The sequence below is a fragment of the Penicillium alfredii genome (assembly GCF_028826965.1).
Source record: "Penicillium alfredii strain IBT 34128 chromosome Unknown utg000001l_segment0_segment0, whole genome shotgun sequence".
Classification (NCBI taxonomy): domain Eukaryota; kingdom Fungi; phylum Ascomycota; class Eurotiomycetes; order Eurotiales; family Aspergillaceae; genus Penicillium; species Penicillium alfredii.
The window spans coordinates 2,751,562-2,774,270 of record NW_026622698.1 but is presented as its reverse complement, the minus strand read 5'-3'; the positions used below and the strand labels follow the sequence as shown (position 1 = coordinate 2,774,270).

At 52.0% G+C, this 22,709-nt stretch overlaps 8 protein-coding genes across 8 annotated transcripts; 3 read left to right on the top strand and 5 right to left on the bottom strand.

The window, feature by feature from the left end:
- Window positions 1-401: 401 nt before the first annotated feature.
- Window positions 402-3,106, bottom strand: NUU61_001074 (putative DUF221 domain protein; the record flags this gene model as incomplete). Its single annotated transcript, XM_056651656.1, has 4 exons — window positions 402-1,399; window positions 1,456-2,644; window positions 2,709-2,873; window positions 2,939-3,106. The coding sequence occupies 4 exons, from the start codon at window positions 3,104-3,106 to the stop codon at window positions 402-404; spliced, it is 2,520 nt and encodes an 839-aa protein (XP_056516506.1).
- A 723-nt stretch (window positions 3,107-3,829) lies between these two features.
- Window positions 3,830-8,569, bottom strand: NUU61_001073 (putative glycogen debranching enzyme Gdb1; the record flags this gene model as incomplete). Its single annotated transcript, XM_056651655.1, has 3 exons — window positions 3,830-3,898; window positions 3,969-8,286; window positions 8,352-8,569. 3 exons carry the CDS (start codon window positions 8,567-8,569, stop codon window positions 3,830-3,832), a joined length of 4,605 nt encoding a protein of 1,534 aa, XP_056516505.1.
- Window positions 8,570-9,352: 783 nt separating this feature from the next.
- Window positions 9,353-10,711, bottom strand: NUU61_001072 (glycerol-3-phosphate dehydrogenase family protein; the record flags this gene model as incomplete). The annotated part of the gene is made up of 3 exons (XM_056651654.1): window positions 9,353-9,408; window positions 9,463-10,586; window positions 10,650-10,711. 3 exons carry the CDS (start codon window positions 10,709-10,711, stop codon window positions 9,353-9,355), a joined length of 1,242 nt encoding a protein of 413 aa, XP_056516504.1.
- Window positions 10,712-11,331: 620 nt separating this feature from the next.
- On the top strand, window positions 11,332-11,799 carry NUU61_001071 (FAM207/SLX9 family protein; the record flags this gene model as incomplete). The annotated part of the gene is made up of 1 exon (XM_056651653.1): window positions 11,332-11,799. The coding sequence occupies one exon, from the start codon at window positions 11,332-11,334 to the stop codon at window positions 11,797-11,799; it is 468 nt and encodes a 155-aa protein (XP_056516503.1).
- Window positions 11,800-12,317: 518 nt separating this feature from the next.
- On the bottom strand, window positions 12,318-13,566 carry NUU61_001070 (uncharacterized protein; the record flags this gene model as incomplete). The annotated part of the gene is made up of 5 exons (XM_056651652.1): window positions 12,318-12,678; window positions 12,793-13,042; window positions 13,082-13,241; window positions 13,298-13,348; window positions 13,390-13,566. 5 exons carry the CDS (start codon window positions 13,564-13,566, stop codon window positions 12,318-12,320), a joined length of 999 nt encoding a protein of 332 aa, XP_056516502.1.
- Window positions 13,567-14,985: 1,419 nt separating this feature from the next.
- NUU61_001069 (putative ATP-dependent Clp protease) lies at window positions 14,986-16,894 on the top strand (the record flags this gene model as incomplete). The annotated part of the gene is made up of 2 exons (XM_056651651.1): window positions 14,986-15,424; window positions 15,495-16,894. The coding sequence occupies 2 exons, from the start codon at window positions 14,986-14,988 to the stop codon at window positions 16,892-16,894; spliced, it is 1,839 nt and encodes a 612-aa protein (XP_056516501.1).
- Window positions 16,895-17,633: 739 nt separating this feature from the next.
- NUU61_001068 (uncharacterized protein) lies at window positions 17,634-21,289 on the bottom strand (the record flags this gene model as incomplete). The annotated part of the gene is made up of 6 exons (XM_056651650.1): window positions 17,634-18,258; window positions 18,318-18,670; window positions 18,732-18,778; window positions 18,844-19,663; window positions 19,717-20,768; window positions 20,836-21,289. The coding sequence occupies 6 exons, from the start codon at window positions 21,287-21,289 to the stop codon at window positions 17,634-17,636; spliced, it is 3,351 nt and encodes a 1,116-aa protein (XP_056516500.1).
- Window positions 21,290-21,755: 466 nt separating this feature from the next.
- NUU61_001067 (Rab family GTPase) lies at window positions 21,756-22,659 on the top strand (the record flags this gene model as incomplete). Its single annotated transcript, XM_056651649.1, has 5 exons — window positions 21,756-21,776; window positions 21,845-21,857; window positions 21,958-22,347; window positions 22,400-22,480; window positions 22,532-22,659. The coding sequence occupies 5 exons, from the start codon at window positions 21,756-21,758 to the stop codon at window positions 22,657-22,659; spliced, it is 633 nt and encodes a 210-aa protein (XP_056516499.1).
- Between the last annotated feature and the right edge of the window lie 50 nt (window positions 22,660-22,709).

Sequence of the window (22,709 nt, the reverse complement as noted above, 5' to 3'; positions counted from 1 at the left end):
TCGACCACGTTCGCCACGGGCCCATCGAAGCCGCTTGGAATGTGGACAAGAGACAAAAATAGCGATTCCTTCCATAGGCAACTCGTCCCATCGTGGAAAATTGGGGCGAGACAGCCGCAGTCAAGAGACCATCTCAGCTCACGCGGACAATGCGAGAAATTTTTATTTAACATCTACACAGACTACCCGAAAGCCCCATACTTGTGTGCGTAAAACGAAAGACGCCAACCCAGGCAGCACACCGAAGATGAAAAAAAAAAAAAAAACCGAAATAAGAGTGACCAGAAAACGAGAGAGGTATCAGTCGTACATCGTCATGGATGAGTCCAAAAGAACAGAAAAAGGGTATAGAAAGAGAAAAGGAAAACGGAATATTAAACACAACGGGAAAACGAGGATATTCAATGGGAGGCATGGTTCTGCGTCTCGTGGACGTCGAACAATGGTGCCCCATTGCCCTGCGCAGGGCTGTGGCCCGGAAGCCAAGCATCATGAAGTGGCAGGATTAGGCTGGGGTTGACGTACTTCTTCAGCCGCAGCCCAAGCTCTTGCCCGCCAATACGGATCGGGAGCGCATCGCGATCTAAGCCCGACGGCGGGGAGAATGTAGAAGAGGGAGACGGGGTAATCTCGCCGGGATCAGGTTGGTCACGGTTTATACTCTTGAGCGCGATAAATTTCATCAGAGGCTCATAAGTCCGCGCAAACCAATAGGTAAACCACACGGTGCATCCCAAAAGAGGAACGAGGAGCAGCGAACGCGTGATATTGCGGCGCAAGGCTAGCACGCCGATCATGGCTAGCTGGTAGACCACCAGCCCCACAAACACGCGGTTGCAGATCATCGGCCAGGCGCGGCCGGTCGAGTGCTGTTGGTGGTCCATGGCATACAGGAGTTGGTATTTATAGATGAATTGGCCGACCGTGAAGTAGACCAGGCCGAAGAGACAGATCAGCCACGAGCTGGGAAACACGCTGTATACAACGCAGATGATCAACACGAGAATGGTCTGCGGGATCGAGAAGCCGTAGCTGAACTGGGGTGGAGTTGCCAACTCGGCATATTCCCGCGGCGTTCGAGCCGTGAGGAAATGGATGGGGTACAAAGCAACACTGCCAAACTCGAGGAGTCGAAAGGGGAACAAACCCAATCCCTGCAGGACCAGCAGATTGATATAGAAGGGCGCGAGACCTTCCAACGACGTCGCCAGAGCTAGGGCGATGGTTGTGGCATCTTTGAAGGCGTCCCGGAGGTTTTCCCACAATCCGTAGAAACCGTTCGCGGTACCAAACACGGTAAAGACCAAAAAGATGTTGAAGAAGGAAAAGAAGAAGTTTTTGGAGATGATAGACAGCTCAACGTCGCCGCGCGACATCATTCCTTGGTTGTTCGAGAGCCCTGGGTACACAATTAGTCAATAAGTTTCACATGATAGGGAGACTCAGGTAACCCACATTCATACAAGTACGGCACGGCCACTGTTAACAGCGAAAACGCTAGAGTCGGCAATCCGGTTTGAACCAAAGACGAGAGAATCGGATGAACCTCAAGAGCCTCCGCAAGCTTGGGAACAACCTTGTGGAGGGTTTTCATTTCCAGCAATCCCACAATTGGGAGCAAAAGAACGGACCAAAACACAGTGAGAAAGCCAATGACAAGCGTAATGGACCACGACTGTGTCATTCGTCTGGAGCGAGAGAGATAGGTATTTTTCCAGATGACATCGGCCGGGGCCGGGGCAAGCCGAGCGAACATCTGCAAAGGATGCGGGTCGAGGATCGCTTGCACGAGCATCTGGGAGGCCGCAATAGATTCCATCGTGACAAACGCGATCTCAGTGGGGGAATATTCTTTTTCCCGCGCGGCGTGAATCTGTTCATCGATCTTCCGTGCCTTCTCGTCGTAGTAGTCGATTGCATCAATCATGCGATACCGAAGTTTGAATGGCCCATACCAGATACGAACCCTCGGCCGCGCACGAAGGTCTCGAGATGCATAGTCTTGCTCGGCTTCCGAAAGTAGTTGCGATCTTTCATTGTCTTCATCTCGCACGCTCGAAGCATGCGGTTGATTGGTGAGTGGCAACGTATTCCCAACACTCCTTCTCCGTCTATATCCGAGATGCTTCGTCCATGATCTCTCGAGCTTTCGAAGCACTTTCATCCGCTCGTCTATCAGGTCATCCAGTTCGTGCCATTTTCGACATAGCGTGACACTCTCCACTTTGCCGACCTGAAGGCCCTCCACGAATTCTTTTACTTTCTCTTCCGAGGCCAATTCCGGAGGAATACCAGACAAGCGAATCGTACGATCAGTGGTACTGGTCTGGTTGCCGAGATATGTCTGTCGGGTGCGGATGATGCGGTTTGTTTCCTGAAGAAGCAAGTAGACGGCCAAGCCGCTGAAAACGTAGGTGAAGAGAACATAGATCCACAAATATCCCGGATCTGTGATGGGCTTCTCCTTATCTTTTCCCAACGTGCCAATGACACTCATAGTCTTGTTATGGGGCGAATCATTATTGTCCCAGCCAGGAACCCCATATTTGCCGGTGTATTTGTAGTGGAGAGGAAGGATAATTGCGACGGCGAACACGAAGACAGCCAACAAGAAGCGAATAGCGAATTTGAAAAAGGAGAGGAACTGCCAGGAAGCTTCTGTGTTAGAAATGATTTCTTGCACGACTCTGCATAATGTCGGCGCTTACCACATAAGCATCCAAGCCCGCAGATTGCAGCACCTCCTCCTCAGTGATACGATATAAGACCGGGATCCAACCAAACAAGGTATCCGGAAGTTCGGGTAAGCGCGACGCGGCGCATCGCTGTCGTCTTCGGGCTGCATATAGCCCCGTCCACTTGGGCCGCAAAACCTAAGGATGCCCGTGCGGTCAGCGAGAACCAGACAAACGATCTCTGCAAAGGACCCAAAACATACACAAAATGTCAGAAAAGCACCCAGACCCAGCGCAGAGCTTATCACAAACTGCGTGTACAGATCGCGCTGCTCTCTTGTCTGGTCGTCCCACCGTTTCTCTGGCCCATCGTCGGAGTCGTCGGCAAGCGCGGTCCACACGGAGGTGATCGCGGATGTCGTAAGAGACATCGCTTCTGGGTGTGAGAAGGTAGTGGCGGCGCCTCGAGAGGGAGGTTTGAAGTGGTAATTCGGTGATGGGGTAGGTGCACGAGCTACCAATTCATCTAGGGCTACCTGGAAGATCACCCAAAAACAACTGACGTCAGAAGGATGCGAGGAGAGGCGATGGGCTCGGGAGCTCGGCTGCCGGCAGATCAGAGGAATGTTCGTGTATCACCGTAGAGCACCACGTCGAGTCTCGCAAGAGAATACAATGCGAGGGAGCTCTCCCTTCCAAGGTTTGTTTTTCGGCGCTTCGGCATGCAGATGGCTGAGTCAGCATCGATTAAGTCGGGCACCTGGACATTGGTGGATGACTTCAAACTCACCCCTTTGCATTGATCTACGAGCCTCTTAATGATCATATTCTACTGCATAGCGAGTCATTTTGTCCTGAAAGTACCGTGAATTGTTTGAAATATCGGTGTATTTCCCGAACTATCTCATCAGCTGTATGACCTAACTCTGTACATCAGATTGGCTCTATATATATCTAGCGCTATCATGCAGTCCAATTCAAAACCCGATCAAATGATGAAGGACGAAAAATGTAATCAACCAAAACAACAACAGACAAGTGTATTATGCGTTTGTTTTACACGATGTTGTGAATGGAATCCAAACCAAAAAAAAAGGGGATGTGTAGCGTGCAAAGGCCAGAAGCATCTATTCAAATGACCAAAAAACAACACTCTAGGCGATTTTTGAAGCATCGTAGTAGAGATCGAGGAGACAGCCCGCGGACCAGCTCTGGGTAGGGGACTGAAACATAGTCAGCATCAGATGATCAATTGAGTATTTCGAGGAGAGAAGAAGAGAAAAGAAAACCTACCGAGTCAGCACAATGTTCGCCAGCTTTGTTGGTCAACTCCGTCAGGCCCTTCCAGGGGCTTTCCCGCAACGCCTTTTTGCATCCATACAGTCGCCGGGTCACCTGCTGGAAAGACTCGGTTCGCTCCTCGGCCGTCTTTCGGCGAGAGAGATCAAAGTGCAGCAAGGCGCGAAGGAAATAGCCGCGTTGCCAGACCCATTCCGGACCCTGATGGTAATTGCGGCCCTTGGAGGTGGCGAAGTCGGCCGAGTCCTCGGAGTTATTGTAGTACGGGCGATAGTTGAGATCAGATGGGTCGAGGGTCGCCACGCCCACGGGACCGAGGATGGCTGCATCGGCAATCGAGAGGGTAGTGAGCGCTTTGACGGGGTCGAAAAGCTCAGGTGCTACCGACATGGCAATGGGGAAATTGCCACGCAGTTGGTAGTCCTCAAAGGGCTTGCCTGACTTGTACACATCCTTGTAGATGCCCCGGCGGTTGATGATCTTGGAGTCCACGTCGTAATGGCTGTCCTCGCTGGAGTCGCTAGGGACATAGTAGCATCTTTCAAAGCTCTCTTTGATCCTTCGGGCCCATTCGGCAAATGTGACTGTTTTGCCGTCTCCAGTCTCGACGCCCTCGTAGGGATAGACTTGGGACTCATGCAGGCGTGTGACCCATGTCAAGGCACTGTAGAGAAGGCCCGTGATCTCGATAGCGGCACCGTCGCGTGGAGTCCCAGGAACACCTTTATTACCAGCCTTTTCACTCTCACCCATTTTGTCTTGCCAGGTGCCACAGTTATTCTGGCTGCCACCGAAAATGAAACCCGTATTCCAGTCGACATTCACATCAATCTGGAAGCCCTCAGGTTTCATTTGAACATCCAGATTCGATCCGGCGTTGTATTCTCGGAACGACATGCCACGTGCATGTCTCTGAAACACCTCCTGAATGACCTCCAAAACCGTGGGAGACTTGGAGTAAGCACGAGGGTCATCGAATGGGAACCAAGTGTCGTCGTAGGGCAAGAACCGTCTAGGCACTTTCTCTTGCAGCAGAGAAATACCGTTCGGGGCCATCTCGGTAAAATCTTGGATTGCTTGCAGGAAGAACCAGACGGAGTCGCGGGAGTTGTATCGGGGCAGTTTGCCACTGCTGAGAAGATTCGGAATCATACCGTGTTTGAGTACGCTTGCAAAAGCAATTATATGCTTCTTAGCATCGTCAAACCGCCCTGTACAGAGGAAAAGGCCACGAATAGAGATAAAAATATCTCGACCCCAGCATCGGGCCCAGTCAACCGCAAAATGCGGCAAGCCGGCTGCGAGACTAGGAACTTGTTTGGTAGGCCACAAGGAAGCCGAGTTGACAAAGCCGGTTTGCTGTACGCTGACCATAGCTAGTTGATGGATGAACTCCTGCCCGTGTCGCACAAGGTCACCGAACTGGTGGATGCCTCTTTTCCACGCAGCATTGTAAGCGACCTGAATAATGATTGCAAAGTACCTGGGGAGCAGAAAGCTGGGCAGACCGCGAACAGCATTGAACTTGTCACGTAGCCATGCCGCAGGCTTGTGCAGGGCGACGTATCCTTCCTTGGTGGCCACAGTCTCCATGCGCCCAATTATGTAGTCCAGAGCCCACTGGCCCTGCCGCAAGTGATCACATAGTGGATGACCAAGCTGGTTGTACTTGATGATGTCTTCAAGAACACTCCACCAGCCTTGAAGCCCGGCATAGATGAGAGGACCATGGTTTGGAATGCTGTACACACCATCATTGCCGTCGCTGAAATCTCTCTCCTCGGCCTCACATCTGTAGAGCACGAAATTCAAATCAATCAGACTGAGCTCGGAAAATGCCTCGTCGACTCCGCTCTTGATGTAGTTGTCCAGTCCATCAGCGTGCTTTGCGCCAGGAATCGATGTCTCGAAAAGAGCAATTGAACCAGGTGCAAAGGTATCAAGGACGGAAATTGTGACATCATTGCCATTCTCCTCGATCTTGATACTTTCAAGACTGCGGGTGCGGCTGGGAAGACCTTTCAGATGTTTATCGTCAGACAAGACCTTTTCTTTTGTCCCATCGTCTGCATCCACTTCCAGCAACCATGATCCAAGGTGCCTGGCTCGGGTGCCAGCAATATGAGTAGGATCCATGATCCCACCGTTGTCGTTGCCGGGAAATGCAGTATGCGCAATGAGGAAGATGCCCTTTCGGGTCTTCGGGTGTACTCGGTGGACGGTGATGAATTCACCGTCATGATGGATATGAGTTTCATCGTAGCCCTCGACTCCCATCATGGTGTGAAGCTTATTTAACAGCTTCTTAACACCCCCAATCCCTCCCTCGCCGGAGCCGATGTGTAAATCGTCGGATCCAGATATCTCGGAGCTATATCGTCGGGTCTCATGGACAAGGTCGACAAGCTTGGGATACACCTCGTCGTAGCCCATTACACTACCAGTTGCAGAGTCACACATGGCAACAAGAGCCGCATTTGGAAGAGTATCTCTGGCATCGCGCTTTTGGGCAGGCACCTCATTGTCATGAGTGCAATCCATGAATAATGCTGAAACGGGGCATGGTCGAATGTGAGTGATTTTCCCATCAGCATTGCCATCCTTCGCAGAAGCAATTGCATGGCTACTCCCAGCGGAAGGAAGATCCACATCAAAACTGCCAATCGGGCTGCCACCGTGGCGATGAACCAATCGACTCAACTCGGCCGTACTCCAGGCTTGCATGGCCTCACGAATCAGAGCATTGATGCCTAAACGTTTCACAAACACGTAGTCGGCTTCCTCGGAGCCCGTAAATAGCTCTGCAAAGACGGTCAAGTCGGGTCGCACTTTGCGCGCTGCGTCCAGGAGATACTCCGCAACCACCAGGGGTGTCGAATGGCAGTTGTCGATTCGGAATCCAGAAAAGTATTTGGCCATCAAGCGAGTGTAGCGGGTCATGAAATCCCACAAGAATGGGCTGTCGCTTGGCGAACTTCCGTATCGAAGCTTCACGCAATCACCCCATACGATGACTTCACGGCGAAGGTAGGCCCTGGAATCGGGGCCGGCGTTATCTCGCATTGCATCGGCGTTCCAGATCCAGCCATTGTTTACCAAAGCCAGAGCCTTGGGATTGTGGTTTCTGGTGACCTCATTGAGCGGAAGGCGAGTGAAGTAGGTCTCGATCAGAGGGTTTCCCTTCGTGACGGGGCCCATCTTGGGACCATGGTCATCGATTCTGAGATACTTGACGCGGTTGAACAGCTGATCCATAATCTCAGCCACATCTGCATCGTATTCTTTATAGAAAGGCAGATTGACTTCGTCGAGAAGCTTGGACAAGCAGCTTTCGATCCCCGGAAGATCCGAGCTCGCTTGATCGTAATCACCGAAGAGGACGGTCAGAATGCCTGCGCCTATTGTTGGATCAATGCTGCGCTCGAATCTTCCCAGGACCTGCTTCGAGGTCGGGATCGCGTGTTCACGAATGAATGCCGCTTGTTGCTTGGGCGTTCCTTTCTTCAGGTCTTGTAAATCGACATGCTCAATGCTTGTACGATCATCCTTTCCGTTAGTCCAAGCATCCAGGATGTGTTTTGTGTCTCTTTTGACATCAAGAGCGTAGAACTCCCATAAGCGAATGCCATTAATGACTTGTTTCCGCAGTGCGTTCATGACCGTCACCAGATCCTCGACAGTTTTGAACTCGGTTGGTAGACCAAGGCTCTGGAGGTCATCACTGAATTTCAATAGTGCTGTGTCTAGATCGAGTGCCGCCTCCAGCCACGGAGCAGTATCAACACTGTAACCCGATTCCGGGTGTTCTTCTAACCATTTGCTATTGTTGGCTGTGTGGTTCCAGACAACATCAGTCAAAGTCAAGAGCCCATAGTCTTTCTCCATCCTTGAAACCAAAGACGAAACATCCTCTTCTCCATTAGGAAACAAGGCAGCGTCAAAAGACAGCTGGTCAAAGATACTATATGGAGAATTCGACGACCCGCGCTGCATCAAGGGCGTAAAATGAACCATATTGTAGTGACGTTGACTAATTCCATGGAGATGCTTGTCCCAATCAGCAGGGTACTGTCCCATGAACTTGGAAATGACCGAGAAAATGGAAAGCGCTGTCAGGGGCAATTCATTCCCACGCAACGTCAGACTCGGCGACACGTCAATGTAATGAGTTGGTGTCCGAGTTGGTTCTGGAGTGGGCACAGCTGCCACCGAAAACTCAGGCAGTGGAGAGAACGTCGTGTAGAAGGCAAATGCACCCGCGGATGTGACGGGAATGTCGACCTCGATGTTCTGGTTGAAATTGGGTTGCAATCTACTGCTGCTCAGCAACCGCCAATTCCCACCCCAACAGGGATCAAGCAAGAACAGAAATTGTACCTGAATTCCCGAAAGGCATGGCGATCGAAGGGCTTGCCCTCCTCAGGGATGTTCACCCATAGGCTACCTTGTCGGCAGATCGAGCTGGTTCCCTCGATGATGAACCGTAGCACATGCGCCACAGGCTTTGGGGGTGGCAAATAGATATACCCGCCCGGTACATCAGGGGAGCCGTCATCCTTCAGTGGAAGAAGGTAGATTTGGCGTGAGGCGCCCATTGCAATTGCTGATCTCGAACGACCGGATCACTCACGGGCTACCGAAGTTGCAACACAGGCAAAATTTGGAACAGCTCTACCCTTAGTCTTTTGGGGTTATGAATCCGTGAGAAAAGAATGGAGAAGACACAGAGCGAAAGTCGAAGCGAAGGTGGCAGGAAGCAGGGAAGAGAAGGATTTCCCCTCAGTTGTGTTCCTGGGCCCCGCGGGGAGCATGACATCATGCATTGGATGCGCCTTGGCTCTACAGCACATACATTCCATGGATCTGAGGAGATATTCAATTGTTTATGTTAATTTAGAACTCTACAGATACCCTCATATCGATTGATCCCCATTGCTCTAATTCCTTTGAGTCTCGTGGGTTGGATATCGGTGTCGCATCAAAATATACTGCGGATCATCGATGTTGATCATCATAGATGTCTCGGGAGTGACAGCTATCTTAGCCTTGCCAAGAAACTACAGAAACTACCTTGTTCCTCAAGACGTTACTAGTCAAAGTCGAAGTGTCAGAAGTGTCAATCTATCTCAGTGCGCCCAAATCAATTCTATTTGAAAAGCATGCTAAGTGACAGATACAGCCATGAGTCTATCTACAACCTCAAATGCCCCGTGCCGATAAAAAGAGAAATCAAAGTCGTGCGCCTGTCAACCGAGGGCTGTCACCATTTTCACCATGCGAAGGAGAACTCGGGGAACGGGTCTGAGGGGGGCTATAAAGGAAATCCAGTTTCCGCAATTAACAACACACACATGAAGGTAGGGCCGATAAAAGAGGATTTACCGCTCGATGTGCGAAGGAATCTCCGCGACCGACATGCTGCCCTCCAAGATTCCTGCAAGTATGTTAGCTTTTATCCCTCAGAATATTGGCAGGTGAAGTCACATACGGTAAACAGCAGTGAAAAGGGGGAACTCGTCCTCGAGGCCCTGCTTCTTCAGGAAGCGGTTGACCTCCACAGCCGTCAAGGTTCCCTGCAGCTTTTGACCGTTGAGTTCGGCCTTTTCAATTTCTTCGATGGGCTGGTTGCGCTCAACACTGTGCTTGGCACATCGGAAGTTGCGACCACCACCGCAGCTGGTAATCAAGTCGGCGACACCGGCACTCTCCTCGGTGAAGGTGCGCTGGTCAATGGTGGCGCTAAAGAACTTGTCGCCAAACTTGACCATCTCCAGAAGTCCCACGCGCATCACGGCGGCCTTGGCGTTGTCACCCCATCCCATGCCGTCGACCCAGCCGGCGGCCAGGGCAACGATGTTCTTAAGGGCACCACTGATAGAGACACCGGCGACATCGTGGACCACACGCACGTGGAAGTAGGGGCGGTGGAAGAGCGCCTTGAGCACGGCATGGTCGACAGGCGGGTACTCGGAGGGAAGCGCTTTCAACTTGATCTTTGACAACTGCCCTGAGGTATCCTTGTGTTCAAACTGCACCAGATCGATTTGGGAGGAAGTAGGGGTCCGCTGAGGAGTAGGCGCCTTCGAGTCCATGGGCGGGGGGTCGTAGGCAACGCTGGTCTCAGACCATTTCTCATTGGCAACCTCGTTGGCGATGTTGGCACCGGACAGCGCACCGCAGTAGATACCAAGTGTCCTGCCAATCGTTTCTGAGAAGAGGTGAATTCCCGACTCGTTGACATCTACACCCTTGATGCACGAAATCCCGCGAGCGAAGGGCAGGATCTTGCCCTTCAGCTGCTCGCAGGTCTTGAGGATGAATTGATGGGGCAGGTTAAAAACGAGGATCGTGCCGTCCTTAACGGCATCCTCCACCGACGGGTTCGCGTGCAAGTTGGTAGGCAGCTGGACTCCTGGGAGGTACTTGACGTTCTCGTGGGTACGATTAATCACTTCAGTCAGTTTCTGGGGACCCGGGTTTGAAGGATCGTAGTTTTGCGAGGTCTTGGGGATCTCGACGTTCTCCTCAAACACCCACATCTCCACCGTCTGCTCGAAGATATCGGGATTGCTTGCGGCATTTTCGGCAACGATCTTAGCGATGGCGGTGCCCCTAGTCACAAAAGATTAGAGCCAGCGCTCTATGTGGATGCGCCATCTAAGATTCAAGCCTTACCAGTTACCGGAGCCCACCACGGCGAGCTTGTGCTTTCGCTGGAATGTACCGAGAGAACCCATATTGGAGAATAAAGAAACCGAAGAAAATGATCTGCGCGACACAAATCCACCGGAGGCAGAGGCGGGTTTAAAAATGCCTGGAGAAGCCGGGGGCGAACGGGTGAAGACTCGTGGGGTTTGGAACCGGGTGGCTAAAGGCGACCGAGGTAGATGGGCCGTGGTTCTGATCTTAGGAAAGTAGATCCGATAATGGCGAGTTGGGGAAAGCATCCATAAAAGTCCTCGTGCTGGGAGCCCCTATGATCTCAATCAGACCAGGGACCCGGATGTCGCCCAATGGAACTGATGTCATGGGCGAGGGGGTATGGACTCACCCGTGTGGATCTGGGCAATGGCTGTTGCAGGAAGGCGATAAAGTAACGTCACAGCCTTTCCGAGCGTTTTCGCGATGATTCTTTTTTTTTCTTTTTTTTGCTTTTCTTTTTGGTTGTCTGGTTGTCTGGGTGAACCCAACAGGGCCAAGTGTGTCGGAGAGTGGAGAACGGTGGGCCCGGGCGGTGAGCAAATCCGACGGGAGACGCCCGAGGTCGGCGGCGAATTTTCTCCCGATCTCACATGTACTTCTCCCCTGATCCACATCCCGCCGGTTAATTATCGTTTTTCTGTTTCTTCTTTTCGTGATGGCAAAGACAGTATCGCGGGGTGCCCCTAGATCGGGTCTCTTTGGAGATGATTTCCGTACCAGCAAGAAGGATAAGCGCCAGATCAAGCATTCGGCGCTGCTGTCCAAGATTGAAAAACACAAGACCCCCAAGCGTCGACGTGCATCAAAGAAACTCGCCACCAACCTCGAGTCCTTGGCCGACGCATTGCCTGAAGCCGCTGATGACTCCCATGATGCCTCGAGTCAAGTGAATGTGATCAAACAAAAGACATTGAGGCACAAGCCGGGGGCGATGAAGCGCCGTGAAAAGCTGGAGAAGGTGGAGCGGGACCGCTTTGCGAAAAACATGGCTCAGATGTCTGGCATCACAACGGCCACTGACACCAATCCGCAGTCAAATTCGACGGGTAATCGATGGTCTGCGCTGCGGAGTTTCATTTCGCAGACCATGGAGCAGCAGCCTGCCTTTAAAGACAAGAAATAGAGCGCGATGGCCCGGATTAATATACCTTGAGGAACGGGTCTGACCTTGTGCTACGCAAACACCTCAGTCCAACTGGTACATTGTTATCATATACCACAACAAGACCCGGCCCATGGATTCCTAATCAACGGGAATGTCTACCCCACGTGGCATGGCATGTGGCCGGAGGCTATATGTGGAGCGAGACGGTGGGAAAAAAAATCGTCGATGCATATTTTTCGATGAAAAGAAAGCTGTGCTGAGTTTCAACCACAAAGCCCGGCCATGAAGTGGCGTGGATACTCTTATCAGCAGTTTGATCAGCCACCCAGAAAACACTTGACAGCCCAGACTCCGAGTCCACCTACCAGAATGTCTGCAACGGTGGATTGCAGCTCAATATACCAAAGCAATGAAATACATTCTCCGCCCTCTCGGGCTCTAACGAACTACTTGTATGGACAAGCTCGCGAGTGATCTAGAGTGGCATTTAAACACGGAACTACCCAAGAATTTCAAAATACCCATCCCTCAGCGATTCAAACAGAGGCCGACATCGACCCAGTCCTCGCTGCCCACGCTTTTGCGTGAAATGAAGAATCCCGTGGGATCCCACTTTTGCTTGAGGCGATACAAACGGGGGTAGTTATCGCCCCACCCATATGATCTTTACCTTCCACGGATCGAAGGATTGGTACCTCCGCGTCAGTCGTATTCCTGATGAGTGCCTTTTGCTGTGCCAGGGTTGAGTTGTCATTCCAGCTTCTCCCGAAGAGCATGTGAGTGGCGGTCTTCCTCCAGGCCGGATTTACCGCGCTGTCAATATTGTCCGCATTAGTTGCAACGGCGCAACCCGCGACCACATGGCCGGTGAAGCCTTCGCCGGCCTTGAAACTGATGCTGTTCCATGCCTTGGCAAGCCGGTCCGGACCATCTTTAGAAGTCAACAGGGCCTTTGAATAAAGGCGTGACGTGAGAAGCGCCACACCCCCGATGCTGTTTGCCTTTCCTTACAGAAGCATGGTGGAAAAGGTCGAGTTGACAGTAGGGAAGGGAATGAACGTGTATTGCACGGCAGCCCCCGGGATCTGTCGCAGTTTGGAATGCAGTGGTGCATACAACTTGTCGATCACCGCCTTGTCAGTGACGTTCGGGAAAACCAGCAGAGATATGATGGATGAAACGCTCGCCGTCGCATTGAGTGGTAGGATCGGCATGCCAAAATAATAGCCAGACCCACCGGCCTCATTGAGGGCTGGGAGCCCTGCATGGAACTGGCTAAAAGCCTTTCAGAACTGCGGACCGAGCCCAGTGGTGATGTTGAGATTGGCTACCACCACGGGCACCTCGGGGAACGTGCGGACCGTGACGCTGACGACCACTCCAAACGTGCCTCCACCTCCACCGCGCAGAGCCCAGAACAAATCGGTATTGTGATACGCATTCGCAGCGGTCAAAGTGCCCTATGCTATGCGTCATTAGTTGCTATCTCATACGTGTTGGGAGGCCATTCACTCACATTGGTCGTCACGACTTCAAACTCAAGGGCATTGTCAGATGCCAGTCCCTTCTATGTGCCGATAGGCGAATGACCTCCACCCTGGATATAACCCCCAGCCGCGCCAACCATGTGAGAAGAGCCCGCAGCAATACTCGTTTATGTTGCGCCACTGCAGCATAGAGCTCCGATAGGTCCACTCCCGCTGCGATGGTGACGGCATGGCCCTCTACCTTGTGCTTCGGCGCCCCGGTAGGCAAAAAGTCATCGTCGACTTTGATGTCCCTCATGCCCTGAGTTAAGATCTTCAGAGACTCCGGAGCAGTGGAGCGACCCAGGAAGTCATGACCCGAGTTCTTAATGGCCAGACGCAGGTTGTGTGTCTTTGCAAACTGGACAGCCTTCTTCTGAATATACGAGGCCTAGTGGACCTTCCCTGAGTACAGTGAAATACGGCCTGGTCCGCACTTGACGCTCCGAGATGTTTCGACAGAGCAGCTCTGGTTATGTTCGGGCCAAGCTTCCCAGTTTGTCCATTGCACGGAACCCGGCTGCGCAGCGCGCCAGTTCGAGTCTGACCAGAGGCCTGTAACGGCTTTGCATGCCTTCTGACTAAAGTTCTCGGTATGGCACACCGAGGCTGGTGGTCGAACAGCGACCAGGTTGCCCTAAATGGTGTCATTCAGAGACCACTGCTGGTGCGAGGGTCAGCATTTTTCATGTGGCCAACACCGACAGCGGGCGGTCTTTGAGGCAGCTAAGACCAAACTCGAGAAGAGAAAAACAAGAAGCATTCGAAGCATGATGAATATAAGTATATCCTAATGCTGTGTGATCTCTATCATATCAAGCCCAAGGCCAGCCGGTTTATATATAGATCGTCCTCTCAGAGGCAGTGCACAAATAAGGCTTGACTAGCAACATGGATACCAATACGACGATTGCCATGTTGAGAAATGAAGACCAAAGCCCTGATGCGGATACTAGATCTACCCATGGATCCACACGTATCTCGCCCGCAAGCTACTGGCTATGGTTACTATTGCCACTTGCATTGCATCGCCCAGGCAAAGGCTCCACCAAATCAGAGCAACAACACCCCCCACGCTGAGTTATAGTTTCGTTTAATAGATGATACTAGAGATTGCAATCAACACAGCATCTTCAAGGAAATGAAAGTAATCCTCTCCCCGAGGACATGTACAATCTCAAAACAATCGAAGAAGAAGGGCTAGGTTAAGGTAGTCCTCGCGAAGTACACCAGAAACAACAACCCATGGTCATGTAATTGATGATCGGGTGTCAACAAGTAAAGCCAGCAAGGCAGAGCAAAGTGGATCCTCGTGTTTTGGGAGACAAAACATGGTTCGTACATATTCATCAGCTGGGCCGATGATCTCACGCTGGGATCGAAGGCGATCTGAGCGGTCTATGAGGCAGTGTTAAGTTGATTCTCAAGGCAGATGTCCGCCAGCAGGGAGAATCGGTGTAGATAGCCAGCCCTTTATGCCTGAGGCATAACACGTGCCTGAAATATTCTCGAGTTACACCTCAGGCAAGAATTCCATGACTCAGCCGATAAGGCCACTCCTGCGGGGAAAGCTCCGTATCAAAGCCAAGTCCCTCCGCTGTCTCACTCGCATCTCATTCGCATCCCTGCTCTTATCCCGCCTTTCCTGCCCCTTGGACACTATTCCTGGCACACAGCAATGCTGTGGCGGCCTCTGCAACATCGGATCCCGCTTGCCTGGACGCATCGCGAGGTGATCCGATGTCGGCACCTCGCCAACTCATACGTCCGCAAGGCACAGCTTTCCAGCTCGTCAACGACTTTCCCAACGTCATCACAGTTCAACCGGTCAGATTTTACAAGCCAGCCGTTTACTGGCAGCTATGAGGCCGGCCTGCCGACGTCCGGCCCTCTCGGGTCCACGCCGGCTTTCGGCGCCCCGCGAATCACACCTAAGGTGCTGAAGCAATACCTCGACCAATACGTTGTGGGGCAGGATCGCGCGAAGAAGGTGCTCAGTGTGGCAGTATACAACCATTACCAGCGGGTGCAAGAGGTACAACGACGCGAAGAAGAGGCTGCGGAGCTTCTTGCAAAGCGTCAGCGGAAGGAAGCCCTGGAGAGCCATCCCTTAGAAGGTGCGTTTCCTCGCCCCGGTTCACCCTTCCTCTTGCGGTATCCATCTTAATGCTTTTTAATATTTGGCAGATGAATTTCCCGGCCAGCAACGAACTGTCGGCCTGCCGACCTCTAAGCCCCGCCAAACAACACCCCTCCACCAAACCGAACTTGTCGACAGCTCGCCGCTGCAGCTGGAAAAGTCCAATATCTTGCTCCTAGGCCCTTCTGGAGTAGGCAAGACCCTGATGGCGAAAACTCTCGCGCGGGTCCTTTCTGTCCCTTTCAGCATTTCCGATTGCACTCCGTTCACACAAGCCGGCTACATCGGAGAGGATGCCGAGGTGTGTGTACACCGACTTTTGGCTGCCGCAGACTACGATGTCGAGCAGGCAGAGCGCGGGATTATTGTACTCGACGAGATGGACAAAATTGCCGCGGCAAAAGTCAGCCACGGCAAAGATGTTGGTGGGGAAGGAGTCCAGCAGGCACTATTGAAAATTATTGAAGGCACGACAGTGCAAGTACAAGCCAAGCCTGAGAAAAACCCTCGTGCGAGCAGTGCACCGAATTCCTACCCGTCAAACAGTCCCTTGGGCAACACCCCATTCCACCCGAACCAGGGCAATCCGGCCCAGAAAGGCGAGGTTTACAATGTACGCACTGACAACATATTGTTTGTGTGCTCGGGGGCTTTTGTAGGTCTCCACAAGGTGGTCATGGAACGAATATCGCGGGGCTCGATAGGATTTGGCCAGCCGGTTCGTGCCGCCTCAGGCTCTGGTGATTTCTCTGGTTCATCTGATTCTTCGCCTACCGCACCTCTTCCCATTCTTCCTGGGTCCGAAGAAGAGGCACTGTACAAAAGACACCTGCCCTTTTTCACCTCTGCTTCTCCTAACTCACGTGGAAGTGAACCGACGTACTTCAACGCACTCGATCTCCTGACACCATCAGACCTTCAAAGCTATGGGTTCATCCCCGAGCTAATCGGGCGGATCCCCGTCACCGCTGCGCTTTCTACCCTCACGCAGCCCTTGCTTCTCCGCATCCTCACCGAACCCCGCAACTCCCTTCTTGCCCAATATACTGCGCTTTTCTCCCTATCCGGCATTGAACTGCGGTTCACTACCCCTGCACTACACAAGATCGCCGCCAACGCATTCACCATGGGAACCGGTGCCCGTGCCCTCCGCACCGAGATTGAGACAATCCTCAGCGATGCCATGTTTGAAGCCCCCGGCTCGAGCGTCAAATTCGTTCTAGTCACTGAGGCTGTCGCCGCACGCAACGAGAAGTCAATCTATCTTGCCCGAGGTCAAGGTGGTCGGTTCCATGCCATGGTTTCTGCCGAGGAGAGTGAATGGGAAGAGAAGATGCGGCGCGAAAAGAAGGATGAAGACTCCAAAACCCCGGGAGGAAAGGATCCCAGCGAGGGCGCACCTCATCCTTCTAACTTCCAGGAGTATCGAAAGCAAGCGTTCAGCTGAGCCTCCAGTGTATCCAAGGTCTAATTGTCGTCACTAGTTTCCTTTAGCCTTTCGTTTTGGTTTTTTTTTTTTTTTTTTTTTTTTATGACAAGGATATCCCTCGCTGCCCATGAATTCTTCTCCATGGTACTAGCCGCTGACCGTCGCTTCGCCCAGGGAGCTTTAGGAGACGTGATAGAAAATGAAGATTAAATTCCAAAGCCTTTTTAAGTAAATTTTCTCGTATTCAAGAGACAAGTTCACTAATAACTCGGGTCTCTTTCTTCCTTACACTTAGCGAGCACTGAGAAATCACAACTGGGGGATTGTTTCGCAGGGCTCACAAATTCTTAAATTATAAATGGAGCTCTTATAGTTAGGCCTGGGAAGAACACTTCATTTGTACATTGAGACGATACTTTACCGCAGACACTTCCAACAGCTACTCTACAGCCATTGGGTACAACATTCAAAAGCAGAGAATCGCAGATAAATCATACATGATAGGTATTTAAAAAAAAGAGGATTTGAACGCGGAGTAGGGAAACGGTGGGGATATCGGGTCATGAGTCGTGAAAATGAAGTATGGAAAAACCAGGAAGCGATCACCAACAATGCAATGAATGGGAAAATTCGGATTCGAGAAGAGGGGGGAAATACAAGGAAAAAAAAGGGGGAGGCGGGCTCAAGGAAGATACAATGGATGGGTGATGGAGAATCTGCCAAGACAGACTGCCTTTGCCAGAAAATGAGGCCACAGTCATTGCCACGAGGTAGTGTGGTCGTGTCTAACTGGAGCCTTCCACTGATTCTGCTGCATGGCATCGGCATCCTTAGCGGTAGGGGGATTCGCCGGAGTTTGTGGTGTGGAAGACGGAGGATCGACTGGGGTTTGCGGCGTAGAGACAGAGACAGGCCCAATAGGTGCCTGGGGTGCGGTGGCAGTCGAGGAAGAATCTCCTTTATGTTTTGACGGGCCATGTTGGAGCAAGTCCCAGATGGCCGCATGCGGGACTTTGAACTTGTCAAAGACGTTTTTTAATGGGCCCTGGATGTTCAGATGGCCAAACTCCCTCCATCGCGACTTCAGGACATCATCCGCCAAAGAGGTAATGACGATGAAGCGGCCGAAGCGGGCTGCGTTGACGATCGACCATCCAGCAAATGCCTGGATGAGGTGGTCTGCGTTTCGCTCCTCCTGGGTGAGTCCCTTGGGTAGGGTTGGGTCGTCCTGTTCGGCACGATTGCCGTATCCTGGCAGTGAAAGGGAGAAAGCGTGATGATTTAGACGGTCGAGGCTGTTCGGGTTGATGGTTCTGGGGTCGATTGGAGGGTTTCCGTCGATGGAATTAATTTTCATAATCAACGTGATGATGGTCAAAACCCTAAATGATCTGGATATTAGCGCGGTCTCAAAGAAACGCCAGAGGGTGGTGAGCTTTACAGATTGTCTGCAGACGTGTTCCTTGGTTCGCTACTGAGCTTTCTCTCGAGCCAGCCCATGATATCCGGGAAGAACATGATTTTCCAGGGACGCCGGCCAGGCCGTTGACTTTGGTAGAACCACCTGAGTAGGATTGCGGTGCCTTTGAGGTCCGCTAGAACGTCTTCAGTTACTAAGAAGATGCGATCTTTCGGGAATATGCGTTGCATGTGCGTCCCGGGAGAGCAATATCGGAGATCTGGCAGCTGTAGAGGTCTGAGAAGGCGAATGCTCCAGACGTTCAACGAGTCATTTGGAACTTCCTCGCGAATCATTGGTCGCAACTTGTGGTAGTCAAAAAAGGATTCATGGAACTGTGTGTATAATCAGCTTATCGTGGCTCCTCGTATTCTTTACAAAACAGGTGAAACATACCACAGCCACACCCCGTCTGCTGTTCCTGATGAACTTTTTCCAGTCTGCTGGATTACGATTCGTCCATGCCGTTTTCCCCTTGAGCTTTAGCCACACTTCCATGAAGCCCAACTCCATTTCCACCTCTGGATCTCCCAAGGGGAAATGCAGATAAAAAACTCCGCAAGGCTCGCCTCTCCAGAGTCATAGATAGTCGCAAGCTCATTCATCGTTATCTTGGCGGTATTGAAGTATTGTAGCAAAGCTTCTGCTTCTGGAGTGAGGGTTGTTCCATTTGAGATGGGGTCAATGCTCCGAGGGATGATACTCTGATTAACGGCTGGACTTTGGTAATTACCCGTGGTGGAGGTATTTGAAACCGCAAACTTGGAAAGCTGAGGCAGGGCGGGTTCTCCGTTACTCTGCAGACCCTGGTCCCGCGTGGGAAATGAACTCTGTGAGGTGGAGCTCTGGCCTTTGAGCCTGGGGTCGGGTGAATATCCGACTGCCTGGCCCGTCGAAATGGAATTATAAGAATTGGGAGGTGCCTGGTCACCAGGAAAAAGACCTGAGTTTCTCATCGAACCAATGTAGCCATGTGGGCTAAATTGGACACCCGAAGGCAGGGCGTTCTGCGGAAACATAGTATTTGCCTGTGGCCTTTGCGATTGCTGCACCATACCCCTGGGTTCGAGACAGGTCACAGGCGGCAGCATATTGCGCGCGACAAGGAAAATCGGAACTTCATCTGGCAAGTGATTGGCTTCTTCATGAAGAAATCCGAAATCCTGGGACCAACGAGAGTAGGCAAGCCACACATTCCCATTGTGGGGCGGGTAGTGGATGGCAATGACATTTTGTCTGTGGAGTTGTTCCGCCATGATGAATAAGGCGCTATTCGTGTCATGGAAGCCCTCCAACCAGGAATTACACCATAATCGATTATTGGGCGCCTAGGGTGGATGTTAGCAATGTAATAAACAGTAACCCGAACGACCAAACGTACTCTCTCGCAGAGCATGCCATAGTCTTCAAGATTGCAGAGTTCTTTGAACCACATCTCGAGTCTCGGGTTTTTGCCCTTAGTGCCAATGAGCTCGGCCTTTGCACCAGTGCTGCTACCGCAGAGCCGAGTAGCCCCTATGTACTTTTTGTTGGGCCCAAAAAACAAGTGCACCAGAATTTCCCCGGGATTCCAGAAGTAACCACCTCTAGTGACCATCGCGCCGGGCAATTTTTTGGATGGCATCCGTGCGATTTGAGCTTCGACCGACAATGTGCTCGCTTGGGAGCTGGTTGCCATCTTAGCTTCGGGTTGGAGTGGCCTTTGGGGCGTCGAGGAGAAATTCTTACGTGAAGCAACAGTGGGGAGAGAGCACGGGGGAGACGGAGAATGTCTGCGGTTTGTCCTATCACTCAACGGCCGATAAGAGCCGGAAACGGACCATCGAAAGGTGTCGGTGCACTCGGAGTACTCATACCTGTAGCAGTCACCGCGGAAAAAATGTTCAGGTTGTTTCGAATGATCCGGTTGAGAGGTGTCAGCACTGCCGCGAGGGGACTCGCGGCGATTCGAGTTGTAAGACGGCGGAGGCATAGCTGGGGCTGGCTTCGGGGAGGTATGGCCCGCCCCTGTGTGTGGATTGCTGTTTTTGTTTGGTTTTTGGGCAACTGATGATGCAGTTGACGCGTTGTTCTTGATGGAAGATGTACTGTTTTGGTCCTTTGGGGCGGAGGGGTTCTCTGTCATAGATATGGGAAGCGTCGTCGCACTAGCAGTGGTAACCCTTGGAGTAAATTCAGACGGCTTCATAAGCTCCAGCTGGCTGATGTCTGGCTCTCGCTCTCCCCATTTGAGGTCACGTCTCCCTGGCCTTGATGTTTGGCCAACACCGAAGCCAAGTGAGGCCGGCTTTGTAACGGGCGGTTTTGAGGGCTTCTCTCGCTCTGCAGGTTGCGTCTGATTTTTGGCGACTGAAGGTTGTGTTTGAGGTGCAAGGGCTTGAGGTTTATGTGGGGGGAGCCTTCGGAGGGCCTTGCGGGAGCAGGTCGGGGCGACTAGAAGAAGTGTTTGGTGGAGGAGTATTTAAAGGGACAAATAAAGAGGAGAATTCTCCTGAGGCACCCAACAATTCTAGTCCAGAATTGCGGCCTGCCGAAATAGAGGTTGTTGAGGCTGGCGCGGTGTTCTCCGCATGATCCACGTCCACCCTGACCATGCCTGCTCTTTTCGCCTCGCGTCGACGTCTCCGTTCTTCTTTTCTCTGGGCAACTAGCTCACAATGCTTTTCCCAAGATGCCACATCGAAGGGCGTGCTGCGTTTTTGGGCAATCTCTTGCTTTTTAGACTCCCAATCGTCAAGAGTCTCGTTCGAGTCAAACATCTCGGCGGGCTCCCATGTATTTCGGTGGGAGGGATACCCCGACCATTGGACTAAGTATTTTAGACCATCATCGAATTCCCTCTCGGCAAGAATGGCCTCTACTTCGTATTCTGACTGCTCGTCGCTGCACGATGTGGATGCCAGCGATTTCGAGTCAAAATCTTCAGCCTGTGGCATTTCTGTGTCCGAGTCCATGGCTGCGGGATTGCTAGCAGGAGCTGAGCACAAAAAAAGGAGAGTTGAGAGAATGGTGTTCTGAGCCACCGGGTCATAATATGCTGAGGCACATGGGTAAGCTTGGTAGTGATACTCCAATGAGCAAATCAGACAAAGCGCAATCAATGTCCCTTCATTGACGCCTTGACACCTTACTGCCTTAGCACCTTGACACCTGAGAGAATGCTTTCTTTGGGTCTCACGTGACCCACGCTAATCCTCAATGGGCTCGGCACAGATTAAGGAGAGACACGGAGGCATCAGCATCCACTCCCCCTCCTGCGCCCGTACGGTGATTTACTTTTGGTGTGTCGCTTCTTGGCTGCCTGCTCGATGCTTTTCTACTGACACCGACTCCTCCCACATAGTTATCTCTTCTCTGACCATCGTCCCTGTTGACCCTTGAATAACCCATCGAGCTGCTCTTAGCTCAATCACCTTCACCATGGCCAACGACGAATATGACGTGAGTTTCCCTGGATAGTGGCTTTGCACGCTGCTTTGGGCTGATAAGCTGATGATTCCCTCTACCAGTTTCTCTTCAAAGGTAACGTCGCCACTACCCGGTGCCCGCTTTCATTACTTCAACCATCCCTTGTCCTCCCAAGGCTTCATACTGATCGGCGGTGGTCTTGTCGGGTAAATAGTGGTGTTGATCGGAGACTCCGGTGTCGGTAAATCCAACCTGTTGAGTCGGTTCACCCGCAACGAGTTCAACCTGGACTCCAAGTCGACCATCGGTGTGGAGTTCGCGACCCGGTCCATCCAAGTCGACTCCAAGACGATCAAGGCCCAGATCTGGGATACTGCCGGTCAGGAGCGGTACCGTGCCATTACCTCTGCCTACTACCGTGGCGCCGTCGGTGCGCTCCTCGTCTACGATATCAGCAAGCACCAGACCTATGACAATGTCACTCGCTGGTTGACGGAACTGCGGAACCACGCCGACTCCAACATTGTGATTATGCTGGTTGGAAACAAGAGTGATTTGAGACACCTGCGTGCCGTCCCCACGGAGGAGGCCAAGCAGTTTGCCAGTACGTGTGAGATCCGCGGGAGTGGTGGGAAGTGGGTGCTGACAAGCGGTAGGCGAGAACAACCTCTCTTTCATCGAGACTTCGGCTCTCGATGCCAGCAACGTTGAGCTGGCTTTCCAGAACATCCTCACAGGTGAGTAGCTTCTAGACTTGCTTAGCAGAAACCGGCCTGACAGTCTTTTAGAAATCTACCGCATCGTTTCCAGCAAAGCCCTTGACTCCGGCGAATCGGGTCAGAACCAGCCCGGTGACCGCCGCCCGGTGATCGATTTTACTCCGCAGGACAGCGAAACCAAGCAGGGTTGCTGCTAGACGCCATTTTCGACGAGGCACCGACCGCAACGACTCTTCTTTTGTGATGT